A 20,778-nucleotide genomic window follows, 5' to 3' on the forward strand; every position below is an offset into this window, starting at 1 on the left:
ATTTCCTATAATCTTTCATGAAAATTGGTCACAGATATTGTGAACCAATCTGATTAACATCAGCAGCGTTGCACACTCCTCTCTGCTTCTGGCCTTGTTATTTTCTTCCAGTATCTTCATGAGATCTAACATGTAGTAGGGCTTCTACTCATTTGAAAGAACAAGATAAAATGGGACAGAATACAGCTGCACTTTAAGAAATCTATCTAACCTTCAGCGTATAGAGGTGAATCTAAAGTTCCTCAGATTAAATTATCAAATGTACTTCAAGGACTTCAATTTCTAATTTGCAAACAACTTGTACTAAGATTTGTGGGCAAGGAACAACTTTTCCTGCTCTTTTTACTCAATAATTATTTATTCGATTTCATAATCATTCATTGCAGCAATTAAAGCAAATTCAGGATGAGGCAGGAACTAGTATCAATGGAATTGTTCAGTTTGTTCCTCAGAATAAAAAACTTTATTTAAACTTTATTTAAACTTTAAATAAAAAACTTTATTTTTAAAAGCTGCTTCTGCAACTAAGAAAGAAACAGAAAGTGCTAGCTCTGTCCTGAAGATTTTGCAAAGATGTGAGTGGGGGACAGGGGTGGGAATCAAGGTTCTTAAATTGGTTGATGCTTTGATTCTATAGAAAGAATTAAAGCCTATTATAACGTTTTTCCAGCATAGTTTTCCTGGTAAATCAAAAATCTTCTTAATTTCTTAAATGTATTTTAATAGTTTATTAAATTATGATATCTACTCTAAGTTCAGGAAAAAAATTATTTTTCAGTATTATACCAAGTTATGTAAAAATCTATCAGATGCATTGGTGTTTTTCTTTGATAGATAATTTATTTCCTCATGCCTGGGATAGATTTTGCAGAATAAAGTTTGACAAAGTAGATAAAAACTAGCTTCCCCCAATGAAACATCCACGTATTTGGGACAAATACACAACTGACTGCATCTAAATTGGATGCTAGCTCAAAAACCCATCAAACTCTTAACAAAAGCACTTACTTGGATACAGGCAAAAATATAAAATGGGACAGGTAGCCCAGAAACAAAGTGATATTTTTGTTGTTGTTGTTTGGAACAGAAATAGGGTCTTATGCAAAATACTGTAAAAGCCAGGAATTGGGGTGCAGAAGTTGCATGCAGTTCCTCAAGACTCCATACTCATCTTCCTCAGAAACCAGAAATAAAAATCAGGGCTAGACCTCAGTTTTCTACCTGTTGTATCTTCAGTGCATTCTTTCATCATTTTACTTAAAGATGTCAATCCATATTTTGCACAATGCTGCCTTATTATTAAGGGAACAATAATAAATAAGGAAACTAAGCTTCTCTTTTGTTTGTGCAGAGGCCCAAGGTGTGTAGCACGATTTGAATATATTGGAGATCAGAAAGATGAGCTCAGTTTTTCAGAAGGTGAAACCATTATGCTTAAAGAATATGTAAATGAAGAGTGGGCCAAAGGAGAGCTCAGAGGCACATCTGGAATTTTCCCCTTGAACTTTGTGGAAGTAATTGAAGATCTGCCTGGAACAGGTAGGAGTATGTTTGCAAAAATCTTCGAGAACACGGTTTTGTACTGCATGTATATAGGCAGCATATAGGAGAAAAGCCCAAAAGGACAATGAATGTGGGAAGGAGGGAGAAAGGGAGAAGAGACAGATAAGAAAAATCAAAAGGAATAGTAGGACTTCAAGAAGTTATTCTTAATAATCACTTTGAATATCTAAAATCTTCTGTTAGTAGCATTTTGAATAGTCATTGCTGCTATTTTAAGTTGTCCTTTGCCTACATAGGTACAGGAGCAGCACTGAAGAACAAGGTGGAGGTTTCTTCTTCCCTTCCTCAGGTAATAAAATTATGTAGTGAGGGACAGAATTTACATCGTGGTTTCATAGATTTACATAGACTTCCTATAATAATGTCAGATTAGCTGCCCAGCTTTACACCTGACTGTAACACAACTCCCACAGCACACAGTGCTTGAATTCTGACAGTTGGCCTAAACTGAATTCATAGCTTCTGGCAAATTAACATAAGTAAATTTTTATTCTTTGTCCTTAAGCAAATTCTTGTTAGCTCTATTTTAAGTATTGCTGCAGTGGTCTAATTTTGAATTTATTAATCCTGTCCCCTGCCACCAATGATAAAAAGGAATGCGTCTGAGCCTAGATGAAATTCTGTGGTAATTGCTGAAATGCCATTCTAGTCTACATCTGCAGTGAAACTATTGTATGAGAGAAATTCAGGACACCCGTGTTCTGTACAGCTGCTTTCACCAGTATCTATCAGCTTATGGGCTCCATTAACGCTTCTAAAATTAATGCATTTCTTCTGTTCACTTGAATAGAACAACAGACGCTCAGTAGAGTGGTGTGAAGCACTTCATGATTTTACAGCAGAAACCAAAGACGATTTATCCTTTAAAAAGGGAGACTACATCCAAATACTGGAACAAGTAGATTCAGAGTGGTATAAAGGAAGACTGAATGAAAAGGAAGGGATTTTCCCAGCAGTTTTTGTTAAGACCTGCTCAGGTACAGTGCTCCTAGATGGCAATTCATTGTTCCTTGGGCTGTGACAGTCATGACAGAGTTCTAGGAGAACCCAACTATTCCATTAGCATTAACAAGACACACACCACCACAGTCCTTAATATCATAAAGCTAAACTAAGCATTGAACCACTCTAATAATGGCAATACAATGCTTTAGTGAGTAAGTAATCTGGGAGGTGAAACAGATTCTGGGTCAGTTTAAAGCATGCTTTGGGCATAAGCAACACAGGAGAGGACCATCGAGCCGCCTTTAGTAGGAATTCAGGTGTACAAAAGATGGGGGGGAGCCAGCTTCTCCCTCAGCTGAAGAGAAACACTGCAGCAGAGCCAAAGAGCTGGTAGAGCTGTAAATAACTAACTGCTGCATCTTGGCACAGAACTATTGTAATGCCCTTGGTGAAGCAAGGAATGAAGGCTGCTTGCTGTCCTCGAGCTTCTGTTTGGTCCTCAAATGAATGCAGTCAAAACCTTCACAGAGGACACAGAAAATCACATTCTTTTCCCTATAGTTTTCACAAGTAAAGCCATAAGTGAAAGTTGACAGGAAATAAATTCCACCTAACTGGCAAAGAGTGCATACCAAGTGCCACTTCATCTCCAAGTACAAAGAGGAAAAGACAGCTTTTATTAGGTATTGCTATTGGAAAGTTCAAGTAAGTGAACTTCAAATTTAATCCTCTTAGAGGCAGAACCATTGGAATGTGTTAGTACTGTAAAATGAACTGGTATCAGTAGAGATTTTTATTCCATTAGGACAGTAAATTTGCTAAGTGGCAGTAGGCCACCCTGTAGCACATAGTGGGGAGAAAACAGGAGAATGACAGGAAACTACTCCAGAAACAGAGATATTTCACTCCAATCCAAATAACTTGTCTTGTCCCCATTCTGCAGCCAGGGTAGAGCTGTCACAGTCTCTAGGAAGGAAGAAAGGAAAAGCCAAAGCTCTTTATGATTTTCATGGAGAAAATGAAGATGAGCTTTCCTTCAAAGTAAGTACCACTCTTGGCCCAATTTTCCAAAAGGTCTTATGCTCCTAAAGAATGCTAAAAAACCAGGATTTATCCACAGTGAAAATAGTGTTTGACCAGGAAAGAACAAAGCACATAGAATAGATGCATTTGATAAATGGCCTTTCTAAAAAAAACTTTTGGCCTTACCACTTCTGTTTCATATTGGTGAAATCTTCACTGAGGACATTGAAAAGAGGTCAGGAATTGCAGAATTCCTGTGACTTCTCCGATCCAGTAAACATGACAAGAGAAACAAACCTCATTTTGCAGTACATTCAGTTCTTGATCAGTTGATATGGTCAAGGGAGCCTCCTTTTTAACTAGAAAGACAGCAACGAGAAGGAGAATAGTAGTAAGAGTGCCAGTGCTACAGCAGTGATGCCTCTAAGGGACACCTAGTAGAGCAAAATCTAAAAGTTTGGCAGCACAATACATAGTTGTCATGGGAGCAAGAGGAGAAATCAAATACTTGCTGGATGCCCAGATAATATTAAAGAAGCATGAACAAGAAACAGCGTGTCCTTGTAGATTCAAAGTAATGATTTAGGTAACTGTGTCCTCAAAAGCAAGTTTCCAAGAAACAGCAGCTTTTCACAGCAGGCCCCAAATTGTGTTCGTCAGCTGGAACACACTATTTTCTCTTTCTAAACCTAGGAAAATAATAAGTTTCAGCATTAGCAGCTTGCAGTGCTGAAAGGATAAAGGATTCTTTAAAGCAGACAAGGGGAATAATGGTACTGGAAGAAAGGCCAGGGCCATAACAGTACGAAAGGTGAAGGGTGTGGCATGGGACAGTGAAAACAGAAACAGGATCAAATATAGGCATTGCAGCTTATTTTAAATGGCCACACTAAGCTGCTTCGATGATTGCTTTCCTTTTTAGAAAAGGAAAGTTTCTAAAGGACGGGGAAGTTTCTAAAGTGCTGGAAAATATTTGGACTAAATTGTAAAAAAAATAAAACCAAAAGTTTTGCAGAATTTTAAGAAAAGAAAACCTCATAATAGAGCAGGGACTAACAAGTAAGGCCAGGGGCCTGTGAGCCAGCTCTCCAACATACCTACCTGGATTGCTTAACCAATGCAAGAAGTTAATCAGCAGTGCTATTTTTTCTTTCCGCACGGAAGGATTTTACAGCATAGGCAAGTCTTTACCCTGAGAGAAGCTTCAGCTGGTTTTGGCAAACAATCTTGAAGTGTAACCAACCAAAGGGACTGGCCAGGTCCTGCCTCTCTTCTATGTGATTGATATTAATTGCTTCTGAACAACATCAGCTATGCATGCATTAACATTGCAGGGTAAGCTGTACTGGCTCATGTTACTCCTTCTCTTACAGGCAGGTGATACAATAACAGAGCTGGAAGCTGTAGACGAAGACTGGATGAGCGGAGAGATACAAGGGAAGTCTGGGATATTTCCCAAGAACTTTGTTCAGATTTTAAAAGCACCGTGAATTGTTGCCTCTCTTTGCACTCCCTGCATGTGGGAGAGAATGTTTTCTATCCTAAAGGCACATCAAAGACATCATCGTTTTGACTATCAATGTTTTGCACTACTTTTTCTAGACAGTCATACTAGTGTCTTGAAGTCAAATAAGAAAAATTTGAGTCTTCTGTGACAGTGTATGTAGTCATGCTTCATGAATGCTCTGAGAGCAAATAAAAGCAGGATTTTTAGCAGTTTCCAACTAGGGAAATACTGTGGTGCAACACCATTTTAACTTAAATAGCCTTCTAGTGTGTTTACTATCTGGTATTACATTTATCATGCACAGAGTCTGCATAAAGTAAGGTTCTTTGGGCTTCTTTAAAAACTTTTTTTAAATTCAAATTTAAAAAATTGTTTTTAAGATATAATTACAGCACTCAGTATGTAGATCAAGTTTGATATCCAAGTTTCATTACTGCCTGACTTCCACATTAGCAGTAGAATCCACTTGTTTTATGACTTAGAGAATAAGGAAGATAACTGATATTTCATAGTAGAAAAATATAAAATCTAATACTGGTAAGAGGGAAAACTCCGAAGCCAATCCTTGTGTAGTATTCTTCTATTCTTAGCCCAAGCTGCTCATACAGGAAGATCACAAGAATTTAAGTATTTTGTCTCTTAACAAATAATGTTCAAATAGGTATGAATCATCTTAGACCTTCCTCCCTTCCCCTAAAATCCCTTCCAGATATAGGTTTAATGTTTCTACTGTTGTTTGAGCTCCATCGTACCCTCCTTTCCCAGCTGAAGCCAGTTGTGATGGACAGCATTTACTGAGCTTTCTCAGATCCCTCCATGCAGTAGCTGCACTATTCCAACTATTTGCCCCTCCACCCCCTTCATGTAAGTGGAAAGCCAGTCTTCGCTCAGTCTGCATTTCATTTGTCACTCAAGCACTGGAACATACTTCAGTAACACTATTCCTATCCTTAACACGAAGGATATTTTACAGCCTTGGTTTTAGCTTTCAGCAGACATGGGATTAGTTTTCAGTTTGTTACCACATACCAGCTATACTGAGCATCATTATAAATGGTCTGTCGAGGCCTTAAGGAAAACACGCAGGGCAAGAGGTTACTTCAAGAAGCTCCAAAAGCATTTAGTAAAAAGCAGCAAACAAACTAAGATAGCCATGATGGAGGTAGCGTCACATGGTAGGAACATCTGGTAGTAAATTCCTTTTTGCAACACTTGGCTTCTGACAAAAAAGTTAAAACACATCTCCATTAACCACTAACTTCATCAGACTGGAACGGAAAGAATTATGCTGCAGTTGGGGCTTTCATTGCTTGACAGCATTCCTTCACTTTTGTACAGAAAGGAACCAGTAAGCTGTTAGCATGGGTCATTACTCATGCAGGTATCAAGATATCCTTAGGAGCTTTTTCTTTGTGGGTCTGGAAGTTCAGGTTGCAGAAGGGCCAACAGTTGAGTGGCAGATGGAGACTGGAAATGGGAATCATGATTGACCTTGAGATAGTTTTGACTGTCATGTGTCTGCTTACAACTTTACCAACACCAGGTCCAAGTACGATGGCTTCAAATACCTACTGCCACAAAAGATCAGGGTGTGCCCAAACTGGTGTCTAAGCACGCTGGTGAGTGTAGCCCTCCCCTCCCCGCGCACATGCTTTGGTTACCATCGCAGCAGGCAGAAGCAAGCTTACAGCCAAAGCTGGGCTGAAGGACTCCCCCACAGCAGGGACCAGGCGTCCAGTCTCAGTAGCAGACTGGAGCTTGCCTGAAGCCAGCCCAAGGAACAGACAGCACAGACACAAGGTTCTTGGTGCCACTTTGCTCTGCAGAGCCACTGCTACGCCACAGTACTTGCAGATATGGACACAGGTGTTAGCCGTCTGTTTTTTTCTCTAGAAGCCTCATGAACATGAGGTGCTGTATATTTAAACTGCACCAATACCATTCACACAACTGGGGGATGAAGATCACATGCAGGGTTAATGAGCCAAGAACTGGATTTCTACTTTCATTAAGGGGATTAACATTATAAAAACCAATTAGAAATCATGTGCTATTCTAGAAAGGTGGAAACACAACAATTTATGCAGCTATTAAATTTTACCATCTCCAACAAGCCTATCTGGAACTCCTGTAGAATCTAACGTAAGCCCACCTCCTTATTTATTCCAATAAAACAGCCATCTCCTAGAGGAATCCAAGGAAACATATATAGATAGGTAAGATTTCCTGACTCCTGCAAGCCCACTCAGACTTTTCAACCATAAACTTTCAGTTGATCGCCCTGTTAGAACAGGCTTCTCTCGCCATGACCTGTGCCAACCTGATTCCTGAACCTCCAGCGTGCACAGCGGGGGGAGAACAGCAGAACCAAGCAAAGCCCACACCAACAGAATACCCAGGTCCTCCAAAGACATACTGCATCATCGTGGTGGTGAGTGAGGCTGAAGTGTGTAATGTTTACTTACCGTTTGTCTGGCAGTTTTCTAAGATTTTGATACGAGTCTCAAAAGTAGAACCCTTTTGTATAATTTTTTTTTCAATTTTTTCTTCCCCGTTTTTATAACTGTGTATAAACCAGTTGTTTTTGTAAATTCCACTGAATGTTTGAAGTCAGTGCCTGTCAGTAGATAAGACCACTCTGCTTTATTTTATTCATCTCCTCCCTATTATGCAGGGCAGGAAGAGCAGCAAAGCCTTATAATCAGAGCAAGGAGTGCCATCTACAGGCTGCTTGCATTACTGCAGGCAGCTAAAACAGCATATTTATTAAAACTGAAACAAGTTAGATGCTCGGCTTTTACAGGAAGGGATTTCTTAATATATGATGCCTACTATCACCATGAAACTGCATATAGATCATAACATAAAATTCCTAAGGTGTACAGTGCATAATCTGCAAAAAAAAAACAGAGAATGAGGTGGAGCACAAATCCTAACAGCAGTATAGTAGCAAATTTGAGCTGTAACCTTGAAATTCAGCTAGACCCCCATACGTTAGTACAGTAATAAAAGCCTCATTTATAAAAACATTTTCTGTTTGATCCACCCTCTGGAAATATCGTCGGGAAGACATCTTTGTTCTGTGTACAACTAACAGTGTCCTAAATAAATCTTTGTTAAGTCCAGTAAGTTTGTTATGGTACCTCTGTAAATTAAGAATGTATTTAACCAATAAAATTTTTATAATTAAGTCATTATAACATTTTTATTGTTTTATGCTGTGGAGAAAAGAGCTCTCCCTTAAAATAAGGGACTATTGCATCCCCTTATGAGTAGCCCAAACCCCGCAGACAATCCAGACGGCTTTATTCAAGCCTTTGGACGCGGGTACATTTCACACTTACCACCTGCAGCATCTGACGTTTGCTACCTGCAGCAGCCAGCTGCCGCTGCAGGGCATCGCACAAAACTGTGATGTTCTACCCATGCTGTGGAAAGATCTACCTGTGAGATTTACCTGTATCAAAGGTACAGCCTGAGCCCCACCTGCACATACTTTTAGCAATTCCACGCATACTTTTAAGTGTGCTCTGCTGATGGTGTATGACTAGCAGCAATCATTTTTCAGTTGGTTTTTCATAGAGATTACAGAGGATGCACAAAATTTTCCTTCCTGCTTAACTTTTCTCCATGTGAAATAATTTTATGAAGCCCCCTACGTGGTAACGGCAGTGCTGTGTTCAAAAAAACCCCAAACCAAACAACAAAAAAACCCCATCCAAACCAGAACAGCATGAAACTGTAGAACAGTTTCTGAAAAACTGAAAAAAGCAAGTTCTTGCTCATGCCCAAGATGCTCCTGCACTGGCCTTTTTGCAACATTTACTCCCCAGGCACACAGCTGAAGGAAAAAGGCACACAGCTGAAGGAAAAAGGCACACAGCTGAAGGAAAAAGGCACACAGCTGAAGGAAAAAGGCACACAGCTGAAGGAAAAAGGCACACAGCTGAAGGAAAAAGGCACACAGCTGAAGGAAAAAGGCACACAGCTGAAGGAAAAAGGCACACAGCTGAAGGAAAAAGGCACACAGCTGAAGGAAAAAGGCACACAGCTGAAGGAAAAAGGCACACAGCTGAAGGAAAAAGGCACACAGCTGAAGGAAAAAGGCACACAGCTGAAGGAAAAAGGCACACAGCTGAAGGAAAAAGGCACACAGCTGAAGGAAAAAGGCACACAGCTGAAGGAAAAAGGCACAGGATAGAAGACACACAAGCTTTCAGAAACAACACCTTAGGATTTCTAACTCTCCTAGTCTACAGAATACAGGCCACCTGCGGCCCCTCAGGATGTGTTTGATGGAAACATTGCTAAGCAGAAAAAATACAGCCAACACACATCTATCACTAGAAAGCTCTGACAGATCTTAGCTTTGATGCAGGGCTTCCACATCCACATATATGTATGTATGCATCTGCGTTATAACTTAGCTGTAGTAGGTTCAAAAATTGTCAACCTCACTACGCTTACCCTAAGTCACGGTTTGTTTTTCTAACTCAAGCGAAAAGTTCTCATTTTTACTAGAAAAGTGAAGTGGAATTTGTTGCAATTCATGACTTCAAAAATACAACTCATGGAGAACGACACCTGCCTCAAGGGCGCAGATGAAAAGAGCAACGCAGAAGACCTGAAGCAGCACTATTGCTTTCTCCTGTGTCAGCATCATGAAGATTTTGAACACTCGCTACCCTGCCACTACGCAAACTGGAAAACGCAGAACAAGCAGGCCCACATTTACAGTCCAGTAAAGGTGGTTACCCAAATATTAAGTCATGGGCTGTTCTAAATATCACCCCCCATGTTAAAATAGTAACTTGGAATCACAACATGAAAACACATCACCTGCAGTCTTCTAAATTAGAAAGGATCATCTTCTTTTTGCACATCATTTGCTCCAAACCAGAATTATCAGCTAGGAAAAGGTGAAAATCCCCAACACAGAAGAGCACAGCCCCCACGGGTAGCGTCCCTCTCCCCTGCTATCTCGGTTCCAACAGTAACATCTCATGACTTTCCCTCATTTCTCGTCCTAAGCTATTTCACAGCTGACTGCAAGAGCCACCACCGCGATCTCAGTGACCGCCCCAAGTAGGTCGGCACCATTTTCTTCTCAGGTTTTAAATCACAAACCTAGCAACAATGTAATAGCACAAAGTTTAGGTTCGTTGCCCAAATCTAACGAAAACATGCCGATAGTGCAAAATGCTCGTTTTACCCAGAACACACTCTTCCATTTTTAAGGCAGCACAAGATGAAAAACAAGCAAAACACTACCAGATAATGGAAATAGCGCTCTTGAGCGATTTGCAGAGCAATTTTAAGCGCTTTATTTTCAGAACATAGACCACTGCCTTTTTATGGTAGAATTTTTTACCCTGAAGCACCACAGGTTTTTAAACTGTGATTAGAGTTATGTCTCAGTTCTGATAGAGGATAAAAAATACTACACACAACCCTACCCCTGAGCATATTCTGCGTTTCCACACTGCTCAAAGCTTAACACTGCTTCCACAATCAGAATTACAACTTCAAGATCTTTTTAAGACCTTTTGAGTATCAGAGACCAGATCTACCCCATGAGGCCATATCAAACAAATTACCACCAAGAAGCTTAAACACACATGTTATGAATTTCTCAAGTAGTCTGATGAACCCCTCAAGCTTCCTTGTAACAAAGAATTCTGAAGCAGTGAGTTTCCCTGCGTGGCACCCCACTTGCCCTGTACAACACTCCTCTTCGAAGCACGTTTCACCAGTATAACAGAAGCTACAAACTCTGCACACATTCCGCAAGGGTTCTGAGGACAAAAACTACCGGGGAAAAAACAGCATACAGAATCCTTGGTATTGTACTTTCCAATAGCACCTTTTTACAACCCACCTTCTTCCACCCATCTCGCAACACCAATCATGAAATACAGCTCTCCAAAACAAGTATTTTTTCCTTTTTTTTTTAAGCCAAGGCAATAGGTTTACCTTATTAAAAACCCATTCCCATATCCAGTACCAGCACTGTCCAGTAGCAAGACAGGCAACCAAGCATTATTTCTGTATATTAAAACTTTTATTTTCTATCAGTTTTCAGTTTCAGACAGACTCCTGCACGGGCGGCTCGTATCCATCAGCTCGCTCTACTTTAGTGCCTGCCTCATCTCCAGAAGTTTTCCCAGCACCACCACCTTCACCATGCAGTTCCATCAGCTTGCCCACTAAAAAGAAAAGTATTATACATAGTGAGAGATACATCTATTTAAGACAGTTTTAAATTACTGAATTGGTCACCATATACAAATTAAACCACCAGAACATTTAATGTAGGTACGATCGAGCCCATTCCAGAAAGCTCACACAAGGAGATGCTGCTGCATTAACTGAGAGTCAGACAAAAACAAGCAGTGAAATGAGTGCTACATAATGAAGCTGCAAATTAAGGTTTTTCTTAAAAAGATGTAACCTACTACTGCATTATATGGGAATGTCAGAAAAGGGGGAAAATAGAATCATTCGATGTCATCTGGGACCGAAACATTTTGTCATCATTCATTCCCAAGCCAAAGCCTTAGAGCATTCGGCAGCAGTTTCAGGCCAGAATTCAACAAAGCTGCGAACTGACCACTGACTAGAAGGACAAGCCTTTTAGCTGCTACAGCTACTTAAGCTCACAAGGCTGCTTTAACATCTTTATCCAAAAGCAAATGCGTTTTAGAGAAACGGCTCCCCACATCCTCCTCAAAGAACGCTACGTGTTTGCGGTAATCGACTTACATTCAAACTTGGGCTTCTTCAGCATCTTAACCTTGCGGACATAGACATCGTGAAGAGGGTAGATAGACTGACACGCCTTCTCTATGTCTTTGCCAATGCTGTCTGGGATCCTGAGAGATCAGAGAGCACATCAGTACCAGAGTGTTAAAAATTATGCCTTCTCCTTCATCTGCAACACAGGCTTAAAATAATTCCTAGGAACGCATAATACTCTCTATAGAAGCCTGCGTCATCAATACTAGCTTCGCACTCTGACAATTTTTTCAAGCATGTTTAGACTCTTAAGACATTTTCCTTGCAATGTTGGAAGGGACATAGTGCAAGCATGCTTATTTTGAGAGCAAAATCTGCAAACTTCTGGAAGCAAACACCACACTTTGGAAAACATCCTTCTGTCAGAAGAACCCAGAACATTCACAGACACAGCTGGTCAGAATTACAGTTTTAGTCTGTAGGAAAATACTTACGCAAACATGATGGTTGATAGAAGCCAAATATGAGACTAAGAGTATTCGAAGAAAACAGCACATCAGCTTTCCAAGACAAGAGGCACCTTGCCTGGTCTCTGCCAAGCAGCACGCAAAGCGCCAGCATTCCCTAAGCACTCAGTAACAACTGACCAACAAACAACTATTTAAACTGTAGGGGAGCAAACCGAAAACACGGACAAAGCTTACAGCTTATTGACAACTTCTTTCAGGTCATTGGTTTGGACCTCTCGGGTCATGATTTCCATCATCTTCTTGCGAATCTGCCGAACCTGCTGATGCTGGGCATACGAGGTCTTGCGGATTTGGTTATTACGCTTCTTCGTAAAACCCACGCAGAAGAGGCGCAGCAGGTAACCATCGGTGGTTTTGACGTCTACATGGGCTTCGATCATTGTCTAAAAAAGAAATGATCATTTGTCACCAACGTGACGGACAAGTTTCTCAAAACCATGCACCCGACATGCATCAGTATCTGCCAATGCCACTTCAAACATAGCTTTGCCAGGTGCCAGCAGATTCTTCGTTTCCTAAAGGCACTAGCAACAACGCAGACCTTGTTCTTTACACACCTGCCACTTTTTGACCATGGAGCACATTTTATCCCGGGTGAGGTCCATTCCATGGAAGTTGGTCAGACAGTTTTTGCCCTGAACGTCCTCAGTTATCAGCTTAAATTTACGGAAGGCAACCTCATCATTCTGCAGATCAGCCAGACTCACTTCAAATACACGACCCTTCAGTCCATCAGAGGCAATTTCTGCATGAGGAAACAAAAGAAAACACCTTTTCTTACCATTATAAAAACATTATTCAAATCAGATACTGAATTTCCATTCAGTGTTTTCTAATAGTAGGTGATGCCATGAGCTTCACAGCTCGGAAGTTTATACGTATCTTGAACGAGATCACATCAACTCATAGAACCAAATACCATATTTTGTTAACTTTATGAGGAATCTTTTTAATAGAATTATATTAGATCCTGAACACAAATACCAGCACACTGCAGATTCCAGCATGTGTGATAGTTTGGTTTTTTTTAAGTGGAAGGGGTTACAAAGTATTTGGAAACATAAAAAGCCATGTGTGCTTGAGATAAAGCAGCAACAAACACCTAAGGACAGCCATTTCACAGCTCTACCTCTAACAATTAACCATTTTAACATTGGCTAACTCATCCTTGGTTTACAGTGCCCCTTATTTTACTTGTTTCATGTGTACACAGTTCAAAATAACAATCATCTTTGTTACTTTAAGAGCAACCAGAATAGTATAATGCAACTACTTAGCCACTCTACATGGTTAACCTTCCAAAAATACTGTCACCTCTCTCCGGATCACCCTGTATTCCTAACAGAGGCTTCCTTTCCCTAAGGTGTGCCAGGTCATATAAAAAACCTTCACCATTCAGTGGTACACCTACATATGCTCCCATTAAGTCAGCAATTCTACTTCTCGACAGAGAGATCTCTTTACCTAAAAGCTTCAAATTTCAGTTTCTTCTAACACAACAGTCTTTATGATCCTATTATGACCAAGGTCTCCTGTAGCAGTGCCTCCACGTCTCCCTCTGGGATAATCAGAATGACTCCTTAACTCAGAGCTTTCCTCAAACTCGTCATGTTACCACAACAGCAGCTCATTAGAAACTTCAGGCATGTTCTTGTGTATCATGCCCATGGTTTGGTACGCCTGTACGAACGAGGGCCACACTGCATTAACTCCCCTGCAACTAAGCTCATTTACTTAAACAACTCTGTCAACTTAAGAAAACTCACTCCAATCAAGCAATTAAGTTAGAGACACTTTTTTTTTTCTTGTTTTTAAGCTTCCAGGTTCATAATATTACAAGCAAAAACTACTTGTCAGCAGTTCTTTAATCGGGACTCATTTTGGAGTTAGCACATCGAACAAATACATCTCCCTCTACTGTACAAAGCCCACTACTCACTAGTTCCTTGGGTCCTGGTGACAAGTGTCTTCCCAATGTTTCGGATATTAAACATTGCTGGTGCTTTGACATCATACCAGTCCTTTTTGGAGAAAGGATCAACCCTTAATTTAAATAAAGCAGAAAAGATTTTTTTAAAAAAGAAACCGGGCTGAAATATGAACTTCCTCCCCATATGTTTTGTGAAATGGAAGCGTCAGACGTCAGAATTTTCTCACCAAGTTTAAGGCGGGCAGGCTGGTAAGTATATGGATGGAGACAGTTACTACTACCCACTGCAGTGAGGCAGGCGTTCATTTCAGTTTACTTCAGAAAGCTGGAACCCAACTGCAGGAGCATCGTACAGCCAAGATGACAGAAAACCACCCAGCGCTACAGCCCCGGCCATCGCTCCGGGGCGATACGAGCAGCGCGCCACAAGAGACTTCCCCACGAACACCTCCAGCCCAGGCCCGCGCCCGCCGCCATGACAGCAGCGCCCGCCGGCGCCCGCCGCTGCCCGCCGCCATCCGCCGCGCACCCGCGGCATCCCGCCGCCGCGGCGCCCCGCCCGGCGCCCCCGGGCCCCTCTCGCCCTCCCCGGCCGCCCTTACACTTTCTTCTTGGCGCCCTTCTTGCCGCCCTTGGTCAGGCGCTTGTTCTTGCCCACCGCCATGGTCCCGCCCTGCCGACGAAAAGACCGGAAGCGGCCGCTCGCGCGAGATTATACGAGAGCGGCGGCGGTGTTCTCGCGAGAACCGCGAGCGGCGTCGCGCCGGGAGGGGGCGGGCGGCCCCCGGGCCGTACCACGGCGGGTCGGAACCAAAGGCGCGGGGGGGACGGGGGGCAGGGGGGGTCAGGGCGGCAGCAGGGGCGTGCGTGGGGCAGGGGGCGCTCCCCGAGGACAGGCGGGGACCGCGGGTGGTGGCTCGCCGAGGAGCCCCACGGCAGCCTCTGGCGGGGTGCCTGAGGGTGCCCGGCTGAGACGGCTCTGGGCCCGGGACCCGCCCGGTGCCAGCTAGGGGCAGCGCTGGGGCGGTGATGAGAGCCCCACCCTGCCCCCTGCCCGGCGGAGCAGCGGCCGGTCAGCCTCGGGGGATCGGCGAGGGGGGCTGTGCCCGTCGTCCGCGCCGGCGAGGGGTGGCCAGGGGCTCCGCGGCTCGGAGGAGGATTTCTTGAGAGGCCACATTGCCCTGGAGATGCCACCGCAGCCCAGGGCAGGGCATCTGCCGCCTCAGCTCTTCTGGGGTAGGTGGTGCCCAGGACCGAGCCTGCCCCAGGCTGAAGGACACGGTGGGCCTGGGGCAGTCGGGGGCGCAGCTCTGTGCCGTCCTTGGGGGCAAGTCGGTCTGGTCTGATGGTGGCACACACTGGGAGGGTGCATCTCACAGCAGCGCCTGGCACTAGTGCTGGGGCCCACTCATGGAATGCCGGCACCCGGTGTCATCGTCTTTCCTGAATTACTGGTGAGGTCAAACTTGGTTGCTCATGCAGAAAAGGGGCAGCTGGAGGCTCCACTTGCTTCTTCATCCTTGGTTTGCCACTTCCCATCACAGTCTCTATCATGTCTTTGAAGAGGGCAGTGGAGACCACTTGCACCCACTGGTGACAGCCTCCCCCGGGCACTGTATGCCTCTCCCTCTGGAAGGGACACGCTCTTCTTGGCTCAGGCTGGCTCGTGGTTCTTTGCTTGTCTCTGCCTCAGTGGAGCAGCTGGGAGCATGTGAGGTAATGCTGGGGCAAAATCATAGAATCACAGAATCATTAAGGTTGGAAAAGACTTCTAGGATCATCTAGTCCAACCGTCAACCCAACACCACCAGGCCTCCTAAACCATGTCCTGGAGTGCCACATCTACACATTTCTTAACACCCTCGGGGATGGTGACTCCACCACCTCTCTGGGCAGCCTGTTCCAATGCTTGAACTCTCTGTCAGGAAAGAAGTTTTTCCTAATATCCAATCTAAACCTCCCCTAATGCAAATTGAGGCCATTGACTCTCATCCTAAAACAAGTTACTTGGGAGAAGAGACCAACACCCACCTTGCTACAACCTCCTGTCAGGTTGTAGGGAGTGAGAAGGTCTCCCCTCAGCCTCCTCCAGACTAAACAAACCCAGTTCCCTCAGCCGCTCCAGAGAAGACTTGTGCTATAGACTCTTCACCAGCTTCGTTGCCCTTCTCTGGACATGCTCCAGCACCTCGATGTCCATCTTGTACTGAGGGGCCCAAAACTGAACACAGTATTCAAAGGTGCGGCCTCACTGGTGCCGAGTACAGGGGCACGATCGCTTCCCTACTCCTGCTGGCCACACTATTCCTGACACAAGCCAGGATGCTGTTGGTCTTCCTGGCCACCTGGGCACACTGCTGGTTTGTGCTCAGCCGGCTGTCAACCAACACCCCCAGGTCATTCTCTGCCAGGCAGCCCCCCAGCCACTCTTCCCCAAGCCTGGAGCGTTGCATGGGGTTGTTGTGACCCAAGTGCAGGACCTGCCACTTGGCCTTGTTGAACCTCGTACAGTTGGCCTCAACCCATTAGTCCAGCCTGTCCAGGTCCCTCTGCAGAGCCTTCCTACCCTCAAACAGATCAAACTCCCCCCCAGTTTGGTGTCACCTGCAAACTTACTTTGGGTGCACTCAATTCCCTTATCCAGATCACTGATAAAGGTATTAAACAAGACTGGCCCCAACACTGAGCCCTGGAGAATCCTGCTTGTGACCAGCCACCAACTGGATTTAGCTCCATTCACCACAGCCCTCTGGGCTCGGCCATCCAGCCAGTTTTTCACCCAGCAAAGAGTACACCCGTCCAAGCCATGAGCCACCAGCTTCACTAGGAGAATGCTGTAGAAGAATGCATCCTGGCACTTCCCAGGGGTACGAATTTGCAAGGGGGCACAGGGGGAAGGGACAGACACCTCCCGAAGCAATGTGGGGCAGCCACGGACATACCACATCATCCAAAAGGGGCAGGAGTGTCTGTCAGCTGCCCCAGACGTGATGCTGACATCCTGCCCACCCACAATGGGACTAGGTATCTTGCCCTGCTGCCCAAGGGGACCAGGTATCCTGCCCGCCATGGGACACATGGCCGAGGCCTGAATGCACGGTCCAAGGCAACATGGGCAGGGGGCAGCCGAGGGGACGTGCACAGCCAGTGGTGTGGCTCGTTAATGACTACCTAATGACCTTGGGGTGGGCCATGAGGGGGAGTGGGGCCTCCTGGGTGCCTGGCTCCCGCCCCACATCCACTGGACTTTGCTCTTTGCCCTGCCCCTCCTCCTGGATCCTTGCCCATTGGGCCCAGCTGGGGCCAGTATAAAAGAGGCACAGAGGAGTGGGAGGGATCCAGAGATCCCGAGGCCATAAGGGAAACTGAGGCACACACAGAGGTGCGGGTGAGGGATGCATAGGGGACCAGAGTGTCTGTGGGAGGGGACTGTGAGGGACCCAAGGATCCAGTGGGGAAGGGAGGATATGTAGGGGATCCAGGTGCAGGGGCAGGGGGTGGATCTATAGGGGATCCAGGGGTCCAGGGCGGGGGTGTTCCACAGGGGAGCCGGGTGTTGGGGGAGTGCAGAATTGTAGGGGACCCAGGTGTCCATGGGGTGTTCTGTAGGGGACCCAGGCATCCAGGTGGGATCCACAGGTGGCCCAGGTGTCCAGGGGGGATCCCCATGCATTTAGAGGGGATTTGTAAGGGACCCAAGTGTCTGGGAGGAGGAATTTGTAAAGGAATTGAGCATCCAGGGTGGGGTTTCCAGTTGGGGGCCCAGAAGTCCAGATGCCCCTGACCCCACTTTCCGCAGGTGTCCATGGCGGGCTGGGCTTTATGCATGGCCCTGGTGCTGGCAGCACTGCCAGAGGCAGTGGGTGAGAGCCGCTATGAGAAGTTCCTGCGGCAGCATGTGGACTACCCCCGGACATCCGTGTTCGTGGCACACCGCTACTGTGAGACCATGCTGGCACGCCGGCAGGTGACGGCCCCGGGGCGGCCCTGCAAGCCCTCCAACACCTTTGTGCACGCACCAGCTGGAGAGCTGGTGGCTGCCTGCACCCAGACGCCTGACACAGCGGGACTCCACAGCACCCCAACACCCATGAGCCTCACAGCCTGCCGCCTGCGGGGGGGGGACACCCGGCCCCCTTGCACCTACCGGGCCCGGCAGCTCCACCACCATGTGCGTGTCGCCTGCCTTGATGGGCTGCCCGTGCACCTCGCTGGCACCCACATGCCCCCAAGGGAGGTTTGACATGGGGTGGCTGTAAGTGGGGATGTGGATTTGCCCTCCCATTGGGGGGTCCGTTAGGTCCTGCAATAAAGGAGGTGCTACAGGCCTGGGCTCTGGCATCAGCTTCTGGGGGGACCCTCTGATCCTACCCCTCTCTGGGTGCCCCTGAGCCCCCTTGGGTGTCCCCAACCCTGCACAAGGTCGACCTGGCTCCCGTGTGCCTCATAAACCCATGTGTTTTCCCAACCTCCTGAGAGTCCCATAACCCCCTAGGGTGCCTCTGACCTCTCCTGTGCCCCACAGACTCCCCTTTCCTGTGTACTCCACAACTCCCCTGGGTGCCCCATAACCTCCGCAGGGGCCCCAAATCCCCTTGATGTGCGCCCAACTCTCTTCCCTGGTATCCTGACCCTTTGGGTGGCACATTGCTTTTCCAGATACCCCATAGCTCCTGCAGGGTCTCCCAACAACCCATGTGCCTCCTAACTCCCCGGGTACCCCCCAGCTTCCCCCATGCCTGCCCCATAAATCCTCATGTGCCCCACAGTCCCCTCTCCCACGTGCCTATGACCCTGCCTGCGGCCCCTCTGGGGCTGAGGCTGCTCTTGGCCCCCCTTAGCACCCTCGCAGAGCCAAGCACTGGCTGGGGCCACACGCAAGCCTGAACCACCACTCCATGCACGCTGAACACACACAGAAACACAACACTGCACACACAGAGAAACACAATGCACACAAAGCATGCACAGTGCACACAACCACACAGCAACTCACAGCACAAAACATACACACGCCCGCTCCTACACACAGCACACATACACAGCACAAACACACACACCCCACATACACAATACACACAACACACACAGTACATGCACACGCATACACAAACAAGTATTTTCTTGGGTTTGGATGGGATTTCATGTGTTTCAGCTTGTGTTCATCACCTCTTGTCCTGTCACTGGGCACCACTAAGAAGAGTGTGGCTTCCTTGTCTTCGTTCCTCCCCATCAGTACACTGATAAGCATCCCCTGCCTGAGCTTTCTGTCCTCCAGGCTGAACAGTCCCAGCTGTCTCAGCCTTTCCTCTTATCAGAGATGCCCCGGTCCCTTCATCATCATCATCAGCTCTTTGCTGGACTCTCTCCAGTATTTTCATGTCTCTCTTGTATCAGCAAGTCCATCACTGGACCCAGCACTCTGGTGTGTCTCAGTAGTGCTGAGCAGAGGAGCAGGATCACCTCCCTCCAACCTGCTCGCAACACTCTGCCTAATGCAGCCCAGCAGGCAGGGGGTCCTCTTTGCTCTGGTCCGATTGCGGAGGGAGCCCTGAGGACTCCAATGGAAGTGGTGACATCCAGGTGCTGTGCAGCTGCACAAAGGCAGCCCAAATGCACTCAGAAATTGTAGCCGAGGAGGAAAAGAAGCAAATGGTCTTCCCGATCCTTTTCAATTGCTCCCTGTCCAAGATGTCTCTTGCTCATGTGCCTTGAGTAACTCAGGTGCTCCTTTTCTGGAGTTCAGCAGAAAGGCACTTGGAGGACCCTCTATGGACTGGTGAACTCCAGCTCTCAGCCCTCTCCCAGTGAGGAGAGCTCTACTCCCTGCACACTGGAGAGGAACTGGGGTATTTCAAGGGCATTTGGGGCATTCCTGGTACAGCAACTTCCAGCAGATTCACTTGTCCATGCTGCTCCCTCCTGGCTGTGGGAGGAGCTGGGTGGGCTGACCCTCTCAGGAGGAAATGCCTGGGGTCTCTACAAGTAGAAGGGTTTAATCTCAGCTCTGTTTCTTTCTACCTTGGTTCTTCAAGGCTTGGAGGAGGACTCCAGCCTCTCCATCTGTTCGCTGGCAGCTCAGATCATCCTGAAACTGAGAGAGAAAAATATCACCACTGTGATTTACCCTACGAGCCTGCCACAACAGATGAGGAAGAGCATGGGAGAGGTGGTGCCCACCTTGGGGAGGCAGCTCTGAGCAGCAGTCCCAGAGCAGCAATGCCAGTTCTGGGATGCCCTGCATGCTGGGGCTACCTGAATGTGCTGGGAAGTCTGCCTTGTTTCTGTCATCTCCCTTTTGCCTGCAGGGCAGCTCCACCCCTCTGGCACATCCCGTCCCATTATTGCTCTCTTGGTTCACCCTTCTGCTGTGCTTTCCCCTGAGAAGCAACTCCACTTCTTCAGCTTATGTTAGTGTCTGTTCTTTGTGAAGGCAAAAGGGAAAAAATTCACCACGAAGGAATTGGGATCATCCCGAGGGTGTTAGGACACCCACTCTTTCCAGCAGTCAGGGGCAATGGGGATCATACTCAGGTACTTTATCT

At 46.1% G+C, this 20,778-nt stretch overlaps 3 protein-coding genes and 1 non-coding gene across 9 annotated transcripts in view; 2 read left to right on the plus strand and 2 right to left on the minus strand.

Annotated features, from left to right (window-relative positions):
• The window catches only part of SH3D19 (SH3 domain containing 19), an 86,886-nt gene extending 78,658 nt beyond the window's left edge, over positions 1-8,228 (plus strand). For all 5 annotated transcript variants that reach the window (XM_064449886.1, XM_064449882.1, XM_064449883.1 and 2 more), the window contains 5 exons: positions 1,352-1,539; positions 1,800-1,852; positions 2,354-2,540; positions 3,452-3,549; positions 4,905-8,228. In XM_064449886.1, coding sequence (XP_064305956.1) covers positions 1,352-1,539; positions 1,800-1,852; positions 2,354-2,540; positions 3,452-3,549; positions 4,905-5,021 — 643 coding nt within the window. In that variant the 3' untranslated portion in view covers positions 5,022-8,228. The remainder of the gene's footprint in view (positions 1-1,351; positions 1,540-1,799; positions 1,853-2,353; positions 2,541-3,451; positions 3,550-4,904) is intronic.
• Positions 8,229-11,077: 2,849 nt separating this feature from the next.
• Positions 11,078-14,966, minus strand: RPS3A (ribosomal protein S3A). The gene is made up of 6 exons (XM_064449887.1): positions 14,836-14,966; positions 14,243-14,346; positions 12,861-13,048; positions 12,478-12,686; positions 11,801-11,910; positions 11,078-11,244 (listed from the first exon to the last, which is right to left on the minus strand). Exons 1-6 carry the CDS (start codon positions 14,895-14,897, stop codon positions 11,123-11,125), a joined length of 795 nt encoding a protein of 264 aa, XP_064305957.1. The 5' UTR covers positions 14,898-14,966; the 3' UTR covers positions 11,078-11,122.
• Positions 11,510-11,580, minus strand: LOC135313314 (small nucleolar RNA SNORD73). Its single transcript, XR_010372930.1, has one exon. It is a non-coding gene; the product is annotated as a small nucleolar RNA SNORD73 (small nucleolar RNA).
• A 2,541-nt stretch (positions 14,967-17,507) lies between the features above and the next one.
• Positions 17,508-18,560, plus strand: LOC135313101 (ribonuclease CL2-like). 2 transcript variants are annotated; one of them, XM_064449889.1, is made up of 2 exons: positions 17,508-17,615; positions 18,033-18,560. In XM_064449889.1, the coding sequence occupies exon 2, from the start codon at positions 18,039-18,041 to the stop codon at positions 18,474-18,476; it is 438 nt and encodes a 145-aa protein (XP_064305959.1). In that variant the 5' UTR covers positions 17,508-17,615; positions 18,033-18,038; the 3' UTR covers positions 18,477-18,560. The 2 variants fall into 2 exon arrangements, with proteins under 2 accessions (XP_064305959.1, XP_064305960.1); XM_064449890.1 differs by having other exon boundaries at positions 17,529-17,621.
• The last annotated feature ends 2,218 nt before the right edge of the window (positions 18,561-20,778 follow it).

The sequence above is a fragment of the Phalacrocorax carbo genome, chromosome 4 (assembly GCF_963921805.1).
Source record: "Phalacrocorax carbo chromosome 4, bPhaCar2.1, whole genome shotgun sequence".
NCBI classification, from domain to species: Eukaryota; Metazoa; Chordata; class Aves; order Suliformes; family Phalacrocoracidae; genus Phalacrocorax; species Phalacrocorax carbo.